This window comes from Leiobunum rupestre, chromosome 7, assembly GCF_980474605.1.
Source record: "Leiobunum rupestre chromosome 7, qqLeiRupe1.1.hap1, whole genome shotgun sequence".
Taxonomy (NCBI): domain Eukaryota; kingdom Metazoa; phylum Arthropoda; class Arachnida; order Opiliones; family Sclerosomatidae; genus Leiobunum; species Leiobunum rupestre.
In genome coordinates, this window is record NC_143390.1 from 30,613,067 (window position 1) to 30,628,155 (window position 15,089).

Consider the following 15,089-nt stretch of genomic DNA (forward strand, 5'->3'; position numbering starts at 1 on the left):
ATGTAAAAGGTGAGGACAGTTTTTCTTCGTGGTCGTGAATATTTCGCGAACAATAAATAAAATGCACAAGCTGGAAACGTTTCTTGGTCGTTCTCCTCTAATACAAAAGCGAAAGAAATGAAAAAAAATATGGTAGATTGCAGCAGGGGTCGAATGCCCCTTTCTAGCCTAAGGGCCATCCATATTCACAGCGCGTGACAATGTTTTCCGAGGGAGGTGAGCGTCCAACAATTCCCAAACTTCACTCGACAGTTCGTTGAAAGTATCGTTCATCATATCCCCGCCTCTTGTCGCGATATCAGGTTAGCTATCTTTTATATTTATTAAGAATGTACCCGCGTCCCTTGTCAGTAGAGAGGAGGGTATATTAACGCTATTTCGTTACGGATAAACGTGATTTCCCGGCTTCTACGTCGCTGCGAAGTTTGACGAGGCCTAGAAGTTCGCCATGCGAGGAAGAATCAGGGGGAGGCTAAGGGGTAATAAGACACTGAACCCGAGTACGCTGGCTACTTTGTCCATAGGTGAAGAAAGTATTAGGATTGTTCCCATTGTTTTTTTTTCGTTATTTTAGAAACCCGGGGTACAAAAAGTACCTGGTTTCTAATAATGATCGGCGATGGGTCCTCACCTGATAGTTTTGTTAAAGGGATGTCTGTATTTTATTGGCGCTTATCCGTATCGCGCGGTAACCAAGCCGTGGCAGTTAACCGTCGTCCTTTCATTGTTCGACTGTTTCTGGCCCATCACTTTTTTTATTTTCACTCGAAATTGAGATTAATGATTTTAGCCAGTCTACCCAAATAACTCGTTAAGCCGCAAAATCTCTTATTTTCTGTTTTGTTTCACGAAAATCCGTCATTTTTTCGTTAGTTTTTACTCCAGGATTTAATTACAGTTTTCGTTTTAATGGTTTCGTTATATATTTCTTTGATATATATACTTTATTTAATTATAACCTTAGCAGGTTCTCTTATCCAAAGTTTCAAAACTCGAAATTTTCTTTTAAGTACTTTCGGAGAATATATATTTTGGGGCTAAGATTAAATCTAATATTTTGAGTCTGTGATGGTGGTAAATAAGTATACAGGAAAAAAATTAAAGACGCATTTTAAGTTATACCGTAAATAAAATTTTCAAAATTCGCGTTTATTAATTATTCGAGTTTATCAGCAACTCCGTAAACCCCTATGGATGGAACGCGTTCCACGTGGCTAGTGTTCTGTATCAACACTCACTCCGTGGCAGGTGACTTCATAATATTCATCTCGACTCGGTGACGTCGGGGATTACGTCACTCGATTATGCACGCCATCGAGATGATCTCTGGAATACGAAACGAGTAGTCGCGTCGAACGTCAGCCGGGGCCCCACCCCGATACGCACCCACGCGTGTGCGTAAAAACCTAAGCGCGATTAAACGCTAGATTGATCATTTTCCTCGAATGGCGGGCGGAAGTCGTCCACGCACTGGATGCCCGCTTTATGAAGAAGGGAGGAAATTCTTGGCGCCCATTTCCGCCTATACGTTAAATAGACGTTTTTTTTACTGCCTATTGTCTATTTTCGCCACCGGAAATGCACCTGCAACCGCTATACTATGAAATATCCCGCAAACCATCGTTTCACCCCCCACCCACTTTTCTTTATTTTTTATTTACGAAGGTTGAGGGTGCCAGAAACGCAGACTATACCTATTCGGTAGTAATCCTAGTATCATAAGAATGTTTTCATACCAGCTTAAAAATGATGTTTTCTGTAAACATACGGAAATCTTGAAGGCTTTGTTGTCGTGAACTTGAAATGCTTCCTAATTCAATTACGTTATTAAGCTCTTGCACCGGGTTTTTTTAGTTTGCTGGGAGTTGTGTAATTTTTTTACATGAAACACCAGGTATTTAATATAAAAATATTACTTCGTGATAAATTTTTTCCATATGGTGATCATTTGGCTCGCTCTGGGTGCAACAGTGAAAAGATATGATATTAGCGTTCTACTGTGGCTACCATTTTGTGAGCCAATGTTTTTATCTATACTGGTGACCAGGGTTGACTGTTTAAAGAACACTGGTTTAAACCAATGATTTTTTGGAAAAAACCGATGGTATTTTTTAATAATTTGATTTTTTAATTAACTAAAAATCATTAGAAAATGTAAATTTTCTTACCGAAATGATTACATTTCTAAAACATTAACAAGGTGACCACATTTCTTATATTTTCAATACCTTAATATAAATTCCTTGGGTATTCTCATGTAGTATAACCGGAAAACATTCCGTCGTCGTGTACCCTTCATCCTATATTCCACTTTATTTTATCAACTGTTTTTCGATAAGAATCCTTATTTTTGCTTATTGTTTTTCCTATATTTTCCTTTAAAGGCCGACTACATAGTTATTCGGTTTACTCTGTATTTCACTGGAAGCTGGCTCGCTGCAAGACACATATGCTATGCAAGCAGCCAACTTCCAGTGAAATACAGAGTAAACCGAATAACAATGTAGTCGGCCTTTAATTCGCTTGAAAATTTCCTATTTTTTCTATAAAAATTTCGAGGCATTTATACAAAATCAAAAACGAAACTAAAACTAAAACGTCGTTCTGGTGAAACTTGTAAAAAACGAAACTAAAACTTTGTTGTGGTCACGTGACGTGAGACAGGTAATAATACTCATAATAATTTTTAGTTGATTTGTGATATGTATGCACAGTTAAACAAAAGCGAAAAATAGATTAAAACAAAAAAAAACCTGGTTTAAACCCAATAAAATAGTTTTTGGGTTTTTGTAAAAAAAACGGGTCCCCCCCCCCCACCCTGCTAGTGACGTCACAGCGACATAATTCTATAGAGGGATGGTTCCTTCATTTAATTAAATTTACCTGGATATAAATTGTTCTTTTACACCGTGAACATTTAATGTAGAGCAAAGATATTATCAGAAGTTGATCAGGGTTGCCACAGTACCCGGACAACATGCAATTTCTGGAAAAGTCTGAATTTGAAAATCGATTTAAAACTCGGGAAAAGTGAGGGAATTTATTTTTGGTCGCAAATAGTTCCTAAAAATAGGACTGTCTATAGAGTAACATTAGATTTCTTGTTTGAATGTTGCTGTTGCGTCACGGGTGACGTATCGATGACGTTTTACTACATAAGAGTAAATTCGACGAGGCACCCGGTTTTTAAGCATAAACTGAACTTCTACATATTTCGTGACAAATGAGCTACATAAAAACAAGTTTAGCAATAGTAGCTAATTTTATAGAAGACCTATTGCAAAATTTTTGCATAAAATAAGTCGGGGAAAATCCACGGAAATAGGGAAAACCTGGAAAATGGTTGCAAATAATAAATATTTACTAAAATATAGGCTATAAATTACAAAATATTGCTACACAATAATTCAGGGAAAGTCTCTAGAAATGGCTAGGGAAAACCTGGAAAAGTAAGGATTTTGAATCTGAAAAAACCGTGGCAACCCTGTAAATGCACTGACCAATAATTCGTGTTCTTTTGTTACATTAGCCAACCAAATTTGAAGAAGCAGATGAATTTATATAAACCAATCGTACGCGTTTCTTTCTTTTTCACACCGATTAGACATAGGAATTATAGGAAAATTGTAATTATACGAAAATTCTTTTGGAGACCAATTTCGATCTACACTTTTACCGGCAATAAATGCAAAATGATGGTAGTGTTAAATAATGCGCGTAATGTCGTATATATTTGTATATATCCTAATTTAAATCAACATTAAAATTTTGTTAAATGGAAAACCAATTAAAATTAAGTGTATAAAGAAAATCTAGAATTGTTAACTTGAGCTTAAACGTAAATATAAACTTTTAAATATGAAAATAAAATTGTAGATCTTTAAATATTAAATACTCGGATATTTTCTTTTATATAAAGTATTAATGCTAATATCCTGTGTGGGTAGAATCGCCACAATGGCCAAAAGTCCTTTCGCAAAATTTATAAAAATTATAAGTCGTTTCCAAATAAAACTTGGTCGTTATTTTAAAAGTTTTATAGTATAAAAAGTTCACCGCTAATTAGCCGTTCTATCAAGTTGTTTCAGTCCGATTTGATACTGATAGAATTAAAAAATAGCTCTCCCAAAATTAAAGAACCTAATAGTAGGAGGTTAAAATAGTTAGATAAAAATCAATGCCTTCGATAATCTTCAGGTAGTGGTGTAGCTCCAGAGCTTAAGAAACAAGCGAATATTTTTCACCTACTTTCCAGGCATCAGGATATATTTAAATGTTTTACGGCAAACGCTCCAAATACGCTGATTTCTACCAATATTTTACTTTGTAGTGCAAGTTGACATTTTTAATGATTTTCACTTTTATTCCAAAATTATTATAAAACTTTCCTTATCCCGAAACCCTATACCTGGCTTAAAAACTTTTTCTATCATTGTATCTTGGATAATACATTTTTTTTTCATTATTTTAGATTACGTTTTATTGCTATCTTTTGGAAGCCTAAATTTAGATTAATTTTATCCCAAAATTTCATTAAATACTTCCTCCCCCAGAATGGTTTTCCTCGGGGAGTGGGAGGGTAGTTGATAACCAGAGAATAGTACACATGCAATCCCGTTAATGAAATACATTTGGAATTACGAAATTTGTCAAAGGTAATAAGTACCATTTTCTAATAACCGCTGAAAGCTTTTTTGAAATGATACCTAACGAATTATCTTCATCGAAATAAATTAAATCTATATCTCTCTCTGATGTCGGAAAGTTGTTAATTACTAGCTAAGGAGATATAAAACGAGCCGCGATATAAATTGAATTGCGCTCTAACATTAGGAATTAATTTATCCTCCTTAAATAACCTCTTCATGAAAACGCACGATAATGTAAGTGAGCTAGCCATCATAAATATCCATTGACGAGCTAATATGATATTGAATCTATAATAGAATAAACGCGACTATCGTGAGTACGCATTATTATCGTATATTAAAAACAAAACGTATTAGGTTAACAGATAATGTGTAAGCTAGCTAGCCATCATAAATATCCATTAACGAGCTATGATAGTTAATTTCTAATATATATAGAATAAACGCTACTGTCGTGAGTATGCATTATTATCTTATATTATAAACAAGAACGTATTCAATTTAACGGATAATGTGTTGACACTGGGGCTCGGACATTCATTAGAAATCCATCAAAATCCGAAATTCAAGGTATAAAACCGAAAAATTCCGAAATAGCTAACAAATTCTTTAAAACCTAGTGCAAAATCTTTAAAACGTAGTGCAAAATCTTTAAAACGTAGTGCAAAATCTTTAAAACGTAGTGCAAAATCTTTAAAACGTAGTGCAAAATCTTTACAACGTAGTGCGAATCTTTACAACGTAGTGCGAATCTTTACAACGTAGTGCGAATCTTTACAACGTAGTGCGAATCTTTACAACGTAGTGCGAATCTTTACAACGTAGTGCGAATCTTTACAACGTAGTGCGAATCTTTACAACGTAGTGCGAATCTTTACAACGTAGTGCGAATCTTAAAAACGTAGTGCGAATCTTAAAAACCTAGTGAAAATCTAAAAAACCTAGTGAAAATCTCTAAATCCCATACATTTTTCACCGAATGAATGGCCCTATGTGCGGACATCACCGTATTTTCCTCGTGATTCCCGGAAGTAAAAAACAAGCCCCTTCGACTTTCCTCGTGTAATCTTTGTCCGGGGGGGGGGGGGGGTTATTCCGGTACAATCGCAGGCTCTCATTCAGTGTAGGCACATAATTTCTTCAGGGAATCATGCAAACAGAAGCTATAGGTTCTCGGTTATCCCGAATATGTTCTCGTGATAAGGTATATTTGAGTTTTGTCTGTTGGCGCTGTTTCCAACATTGATCGATCGCTTTTAGCGAACCTTAAGCTCAAAAATTGTTTTTCGCAGCGTTCTATAGTCATTTTCTAAAATAATGGCGCGGTTTCTATTTGGAAAGTATCCAAGGTTGGCGAGGATAAGAAAAGTAAGATCGGTTACTTTTGGTATCGTACGTCGATTCTAATTGGGTTTAACGGAAGAATTCGGCGGTTGACATCAGAACCATCTTCTTGCCAAAATGGAAGGATCCTTATTCTTGGTGTGATTAAAAGCATATTTCCAAGCTCACGACGCGTCGATCCTATAATTTCTATATGGTCGTATAAAATCTTATAATTTCTATATTTTTTATAATTTTAAAATAGTCGTATAAAATCTTATAATTTCTATATTGTTTATAATTTTAAAATAGTCGTATAAAATCTTATCATTTCTATATTTTTTATAATTTTAAAATGGTCCTATAAAATCTTATAATTTCTATATTTTTCATAATTTTAAAATGTTCGTATAAAATCTTATCATTTCTATATTCTTATAATTTTAAAATGGTCGTATAAAATCTTATAATTTCTATATTTTTTATAATTTTAAAATGGTCGTATAAAATCTTATAATTTCTATATTTTCCCTCACTTTTAAAATGGTCCTATTAAATTATACTATAATTTCTATATTTTTTTAATTCTGAAATGGTCCTATAAAATCCTATAATTTCTATATTTTCGTTTTTACCTATATTTTCTATATTCTTAAAAATCCAGGCAAGTTATAAAAATGTCTGTACCTATTTTAGGGTATTATGACTTCTTTTAAATACAACATAGAAAACTCACATATTTTGGTATTTTCTGTAATTTCATTTATATAAAAATAATATAATTTTGAGATTTGTATCGTAAATGTCTGGGGACGTTTGACAAAAATAGCATTAGACCAAATCCCATCAGAAACAAGAGCTTAGAATTTAAATTGAATATAACGGATACGAATTAAACACATTTATTGCAATTTTAAATTTTTTGGTAAGCCCTTCTGACGTCAATATTCTTCCTTTAACACTGAAATAAATCCATACACCGGACAAAGTGCGGCAAGCGAAATTCTGTTTGTCGGCATTTTCAAGCTCAGCTTCTTCCATAACTTGAACTTGACCCAATTTCATCCCCTCTTTCGCGGTACCCTTTCAAAGAGCTGATCCATCTCTCCGCGGTGTCGCTGTGTGTATAGAAAACAAACGACATTGACCGAAGACAAATAAAACCGACTCAAAAGGAAGTACGACAAACAAAAAGTCATTAATTTTACTTAAAACGAACGACCAAACCGAGATTCGCTCAAAGTTGATGTTTTCTTACTTCATATTTTTGGGGGGTAATAGAGGAAACTGGCCCACGCTCGCTCCACATAATCGTCAGCCCGTCGCGGATTGATTCAATTTCCAGAAACGTCTCATTTCGAGATGTGACGTTCTCCGTCGGATTTTCCCTCATTTGGATCGCGGCCAAAAAAAACGGAGTCATTCGGGTCATCGACTGTGTCAGATTGGCTTAAAGCGAAATTGAACTAAGTGACAATTTGACGTTCTAATCGGTGGTTGTATATTGTATAATTAATACGTGACGTCTTCGCTTCTCCGTAACCATGGAAACAATTGTCGTCTCTATAATTAGGCGCGTGGAGTTTCAATTTAATCCGTTTATTGTTTTTAATTAGACTTAAAAGGATTAACTCCGTTTCTATGACAACCGTCAAGAAGACGGCTATCCAATTTGAACTTTACGTCATTGTTCCACAAAATACAATGAAAAAAGGGGGGTATCAGTAGAAGGGGGAGTATAACTCAGTCAGTGAAGAGGTACATTTTAGGCTTGGATTAGTTTTCAACAGTCCAAATTTCACTAGGGTGGTAATATTTTAACCGAGCGCTTTTCTGGAATCGTCACGGACGGATTTTACGGAGGGTAATTTTAATTTAACAAAATATAAATTCTCCGCTCTCTCGTTTCTTCAAAGAAATGCAAACGGTTTATTTATAGGCTCTTTTTCGGAGACGACTTATCTTTCTCTTCGCGATGTCGGATTCCGACGCTATCGTATTTCTAAAAAAAGGTTAGGAAGGGAAATTTTGAAAGAGTCTTTAGTCTGTTAAAACAGTTCTCCTAACCACTTTTACTATAAAAACCAGACGGAATAGAATTATATTTATTTGACGAAGGAAAAGATTCCTTCACAGGGGTAACGCCATTAGAAATCGAGTTTTAAATATTCAAATATTTTACCAGATGGCACCAACCAACTGAAATGTAGATATTTTAAGTTATCTAGAAACCCCCAAAACTATTTTTGTCCTTTTTTTATTTGGTTTTTACATAAATTGTTTTTTTTTGTTTTTAGTTTTTACACAAATTGATTTTTATTGTTTACGTAAATGGTTTTTTTTTAAATATAAATTGGTTTTTGTTTTTAGTTTTTACATAAAACATCGCTTAAATCTAGACTTTTTCCTTAAAGGGAATATAACTTCAGGTATTTGGTGTGGAACACCAACGTTTGCAGCTCTGGCCGCTCTTGCCTTTGGCTTTAAAAATGTTTGGCGCCACTGTACAGGGAAATTTTAAAAATTGAAGGGGTTTTCCATAAAGTTTGTTTTCCAGGTTATATTCCTTTTAAATAAATTTCCATTTATTTCCTTCACACAAAAGGTTTAAAATTAGCTCCATCTAGTATAAATAAAGGCATTAAATTCGAACATTTGTTTCCCTGTAAGCATTTTGTTAATCGATCTGTATTCTTTAATTAACGCACCACTCGATAAAAGGAAGTCGTCTTTGGGTGTTTATTATTCCTAGACACGTTTTACAATACCATCTGGTGGCTACATTTGGAAGCTTGAATTTATTTATTAAATTGTTAAATTACTTAGAGGTAAAATTTTCTATTGCCTAATATTTCTGTAATATCATTAGAACATTAGACATTTCTGAAAATATTGGGCGTGGCCATAAGAGTGACGTCACTAAAATGTTTCGCGTTAACTCGATACTGTTTTATTACCAGCCTTAAAAAAATAAAAATATCGTGAAATCTAGCAGGGTAGTGATTAGCCTGCTTCCTCGAAAGCGACGCCATATTTAATTAACCTCTGGTTTAAAAATAGAAAACTGTCACCGAAAAGGTGTAAAAGGGGGTGTTTCTGTTCACGCTTTAAGAAATTTAAAACGGGCCTAGAACTTAATTATCCGTAATAAAATGCGCTTGCGAAATATTTTAGTCTGGAAGGGGGGGGGGGGCGAATCGCCGAAAAACTTGTTATGTTATCCTAAATATTATTTTTACGTTATATGGTATAAACAAAAAGAACGTAGACATTCAATCTTATATGACAGCGTGGTTTGGATATAAATATCATAGGCGATAATATATATGATAGATATTGTACGTGTATTGTATTCTTTAGGCCTAAAAACGTTCGAGTCCAAGTAGGCTTAAGAGTACTTTTTAAAAATGTGTCTACCGCAATGCGGCGTTTTCAAAGGCAAAAGTTGAACAGAAATATGTGCCTTTAACTTCCCAACACGCACTCTCCTATTGAATTCTTTATTTTGTTGGTTCCTGTTTCCTTTTTATTCAGCCGCCCCCTTTAAGTGCTTTCTCCTCCTGTACCCGAGCTTGACGGTTAAACAGTCTTTACAGGCGGCCGGCTTTATCATTTTCTTCGTACCCTTCGTATAAATTAAAATAATCTTAGCAAAAATAAGAAATTTAAATTGTTGGGCCTTAGCGTGAAACAAAAATATTTTTAGTCTAGAAAAAACTCGTTTTCAATGTAGTGTGCCAAATAGAAAACATTTGTAGTCCTGCACGACTTTGATGTCTGACCAGCCACAAATTATCCACTAATTACCATATCAAATGACTTCCCGATTAACTGCATTATTCTTAAAGCTTATTTTTGTAAAAAATAACATCACTTGACACTGAGTCAAAACGCTAGAGATATTGGCCATTTTTATCCTTCGGGGTATAAAGTAACGGTCGGTTCAACTCTTATTTTATTATTTTGATTATATTAAATACAGAAATTTGCATAATTGGGATGGAAAATTTATCCGTAATAATTATTTTTCATATCTTCAATTAATTAATTTTAGAGAAGCGTTAAATTATAAAACATTTAAATTTGGGTGAAATAGTTCAATGTTACAGATATAGATGGCGGCACGTTTTCCGTAGAACAGTTTGTTCCCGGGGGGGGGGGGGGATACGGTGAGTGTGCTCTCCTAGTTTATGGCATAATGCTAAGAATGATTGACGATTAGCGTGCGCGCCTTCGAACAAAAAGTTTCGTATCTTTCTTTTAAAACGTTTCTAACACTTTTATTACTACGCGGAGATTTTTATTATTCTTCACCATGCTGCGAAAAATTTCTAAAAGGGAGCGGTGTAAAATGCTAAGTTTTTAAGTTGGGCGAGTGCGAACAATTATCGTTCGTTGGGTTATGTAAACGTTTAACTATGGGGGTACAATTTGACATTTAGAAATAATCACTTATCGCTAAATTCGAAGCAAGCGGGTTATCGTAACCACGTCATAGATTGAGTCACTGTTGGTGAGATAATGAATAATTTTTCTTCGTTTAATTGTATAAGACTAGATTTTTTTGTCTTAAAGATTGTTATATATTATTCTATAACACAAAAAGACATGTGTTATATGGTGAAGGCGACCCGCCAACCATTGTGTTCGTCATAACTCAACCAGATGGCGACACTAGTCCCGTAAGATAAATTTAGCGTTGACTGCTCAAACTTCCTTGTTTGGTGACACAATGCAAAGGCGTATTATATTTTATTCATATTCATACGTAACATAATCGAACACAAATACCAGGAAAAAGTAATTACGGAATGACTTTTTGACGGGTAAATTTGAATAATAATTTTAAAACAAATAAGGGAAAACTTATTTAAATATACACACATCTTGATCCTGGTGTGTGGGCGGAATTAAAGTTTATACTTTTTTTTAACCATTATTAGTATCCCCCGAGTGTTTTTAAAAGTCGGGATGGGTCTTTTTACATCATCAGTTAGTCATGATCCAAGCATTTCCTTCCCTCCCCATTTTTCGTTACCATATTAGAACGTAACGCTAATTTAGCTTTGAATCATCTTGCTTCTTCTATGGTCATTTCCAATCTCGGAAAGATAATTGCGAATTCGAATTAAAAATAAAAACATAAAAGCATTCACGCTCGCGATAAAACCAAAAATAATCCATTAGTAACATATCTCTCGACCAAATTTCGTTTTATTTTTTGGTGCAGTACCTTTCTTCCTGCCGGACCAAAAGGGGCTTAATGTGGTCAAGCCGCGATAGAATCAAAAGCGGCTTGAAGGGCGTAGATTGTACCCACCCAGTTTTCCTTCGCTGGTACTGTCTATCGCCTCTAGTTACGTGTAACGTACCGGGGAAGGAGGGTTTAAACGTGTAAGTCGTGTTTGAAAGGTCGCACGAGAGTTTAGTCATGGCACAACCACCCTCGCATGGACGCTATTTTCTTCCGCACTCTCCGCCCCGGCTGGTAAACGCTTCTCCTTCACGATTTTGCCATGAACGGATGAGGGCCAAAAACCCGTCAAATGTATTAAACTACCTTTATCTAGATTATGCAGGTTTTTGTCTCGTACATGATAATTTTTATTTTATTTTTGAAACCCGCTCAACTACCGTTGTTTTTTTTTAATAGGGGTAATCTCCATTCACCCCAAAATAAAACCATATATTTTATTTTGTCACATCAGCACTCACGTGGGCGCAATTTTATTTCCTTTTTTCAAATTGATTGGTTTTTGTTCGGAACAAAAGGTCGATAATTTTGTTGACGCTATTTTGTAATCTATTGTAAAAAGGTTTTCAAAAGTGACGTTATCATATCAGATAATTTAAAATTTTTGTTAATATTTTACTACCAATTGGTGGATCTTAAAATTCATTTTGCGCGTGAAAATACGCCGCCATGTTAGGGTATAAAAGCGGGTAAATGATCCTGCTATACCTCACAATGTAAAGGTACTGTCACGCGCAAAAACGTAATTTTGAAATCGGTCAATTATAAAGCGTAGGCTATATATATTTTTTTTGGAATTAAGGAGTTTAACTTATACGCGTTGGAAGATTTTCTAGCCATGAAAAGGCTTAAGGAAGTCTACACGTACACGTTCATGTTAAGTGGGGTGGAGCTTAATTCATCCGTGATAACAACTAAGTAACATTACGAGACGTAAAAATATTGTATCTTCATTGTTTTATTTTTGAGCCTCCCTGTCTCCAAATAATAACTCGACGGCACCCAATACGAAGTTTTTACGTCCCTTAGTCTAAACAACAAGATGATTTTATAAACTGTATAATTTATCCATGGAGTAAAATGAGTCTCTCTCTCAACGCGTTTGTTCCCCCCCGGTTGTCTGCTGTCTCCTTTCCACCCCCTTTTCCATCCCGAAGTGGGACGCACCCTACCGATTTCCGTTCTCGGGAGGCGAATCGCAAATGGCGCCCGTCAACTTTTCGCCGGCTGGGTTTCGAAGATAGACACGCGTTACTTTCGCGTCCCGTACGCCAGAAAACGCCTTCACCGAGTGACCCATTGAATGGTAATTAACCCTCGGACCTTTACCAACGGTCAACGTTTAAATTCGTATAGTTTTTAAAGTATTACGAGTCGCGCCGATACGAAGCCGCTTGAAAATTAGGCTTAAATTGTATTACTTTTTATAGTACAGCAACATATGGGGGAATTCGTCGACGAAAGCCGCTGCCGAGCGCTCACCTGAAACGCGTAGCGAAGGAGAGAGAGAGACAGAGCCTCAGAGGGGAGTGCGCGCTGAGGAAATTCCTCTTTTGTATTTTTTGTTTCGTTTATTTGGACTACAAAAAGCACGTGTAGTCCGGGGTTCGCGGAAAAACCGGACCGGCCTGACTGTATTTCGCAACTGGAAATTTTTGAGCTCCTTGTCACGAAGTCCTTTTAAGGATTCTCCACTCCGGAAACAACGTAACGGGAAGTGTGATATATCTTTTTTCTTACTATTCGGGGGAACATTTGGGAAGTTTGGCGTTGGTTTTTTCTTCGGTTTGAGGAAACGCGTCGTCGGCGCTACTGGGTCTGCCGAGGAACTACTTCTCGCTGGTGTAAAAGTGAAAGTAGGGAGGGTCGACGCGTTGCTCCGCGCCTGTTGCTGTGAATGAATTCGCGACCGCTCCAACGTCAAATATGACGACCTTCCGCGGAACGTCTCGAGATTTTTCTAACGAAGAGGTCTGCCCACATGGAAAAAAAATGCCACCTACTGCAGCGGGGAACCGCGCTATCCCCAACTTCTAAATGGGCTTAAACGTCAGTCTGCTTGAGAGCGATTTCGCGTGTCCGTTGTTCTAACATTCGGCGACACCACCACCGTCGGTCGAGACTTTGCGTATGCCCCCGGATTTTTAATCATATTGTTTTTAATTTAACGTGCGGAATTTTTAAATTTATTGGTTAATTCGCGTTTTTAAACCCATCCGTTTTTAAAACTCCGACGAACATTTGGTCAGAGGCCCCCTTCTGTTCTTTGGAAGGGGCAGAGGCGTCTTCGAGATGGAATTTTACTATCATACTAATAATAATGGCGTGACTGCCAACGGTAACGGCGAAAACGACCCCAGTCTTCAGCAGTACGAGACCAGTTTGCATAAGTTCAAAGGTAAACGATTATATTTTACTTCGAAGACTTAGGAATGTTAAGCTTTATTTATTTTTATTGTTGACGCGTGTTGATTTCGAAACTAGGCTTCTAGGATAAATTTTAAAGTGGTTTCTACTGACAGCTTGTTAGATAAGATTAGCCCAAGTTCGTGTACGGTTTTAATTATCGTTTTTAAGCATAGGCGCAGTCGTATTCCTTATTATTTACAATCCTCTTAACACCTAGAGTTATCGGAGTACAGAGACCATAGTTTCAGTCAAGGTCCGTCGCTATAGATCTACCTAATTACAACCTTCAAAATAAATGATTAATTTGACGTTTCAAAGTTATTTAATAGTGGATAATTAAATTTAGCGAGGCGTATCTTGGTAATTTAAAAAAAAATAATTTATTTCTATTGAAAATTAATAATTCTTTCGGTTCGACCCTAAAAATACAGACACGTTTTCTTGAAAAAGAAAGCTGTAAATGGAAATGTCTTCACACGGGCGAAGCGAATCACTTTTTCTGCCCAATTTAGGGTACCGGTTTTCTGAGTCACAAAAAAGTTTTACCCATGTACGCGCCTGGAAAAATTTTAGTCCCAAAATAAGCGAGGAGCGCGCCAAGTGACGCGAGAAATACTACTGGTTCCACGCCCCTTTTAACCATTCTTTGGGTTTTTTTTTTATCTTTTGCGAATGCACTCCAGTTATAGGGAAACCCTCATGTTGGTAAACCGAATTACCGGTAACACCCAAATATTGTAACTTACTAAACGTCGTATTTGCTTACTTGGGAACTCTACTATTATCCATATCGCGAAGAAAATTTTAAAAATGTACGATACACTTACGCGTTGGGTGTATAAGCCCCCCAGCGTCCGTAGCTCGTCTCGGAACCACCCCAAAATGTTGGTCCACCCGGTTTTTTGATCCCTTCCAAATTTCCCGTTCTCATTGGCCCCACTCAAAACTTTTCGCCATATTCGTAGTGTTAAAACAGTAGGACTATTTAAATCTTATTACGCAAATTATATTCCATCTTCGCAAAAAATAGAACCAGTTACCAGTTTTCATAAACTCTCTTAAATGATAGAAACCCTAATTAATACGTTAATTAGCTTCGAATTCCGCTGGAGAAAATGACATTCTCGTTTATGAACCGATTGTACTGGTATTCTCTACGGAAATATAAATGCCCAGAAGTGAAAAAACCTCAATTTTATTATCAATACTTAATCCCAATTCCACGCGGGAAACCTCATTTTTCGTCTCGTTATATTGGGCCGGTATTTGGAGAGGAATGATTTTTCGCGTTGTTCAATTTTCTAGTCCGCTGGACAAGATCTAGTGCGAATACGATATTATCTTCTCGTAGCGATATATAGCGGATTCATGTTTTGGGGGCAATTTAGCTCGAAAAATAATTGGTTGACGCTAGAATCTTCGGTGGTTCGAGGTACCACGCGTTCATCCGCTTT

At 36.2% G+C, this 15,089-nt stretch overlaps 1 protein-coding gene across 16 annotated transcripts in view; it reads left to right on the forward strand.

Moving 5' to 3' along the window:
• shot (dystonin-like protein short stop) overlaps positions 1 to 15,089 on the forward strand; it is a 141,646-nt gene that overhangs the window by 15,100 nt on the left and 111,457 nt on the right. For 2 of the 16 annotated variants that reach the window (XM_090180923.1, XM_090180932.1), the window contains exon 1: positions 12,431 to 13,624. The exons of the other annotated variants lie outside the window; for them this stretch is intronic. In XM_090180923.1, coding sequence (XP_090037049.1) covers positions 13,519 to 13,624 — 106 coding nt within the window. In that variant the 5' untranslated portion in view covers positions 12,431 to 13,518. Of the gene's footprint in view, positions 1 to 12,430; positions 13,625 to 15,089 lie in introns of those variants that run through there. 16 annotated transcript variants of the gene reach the window in all.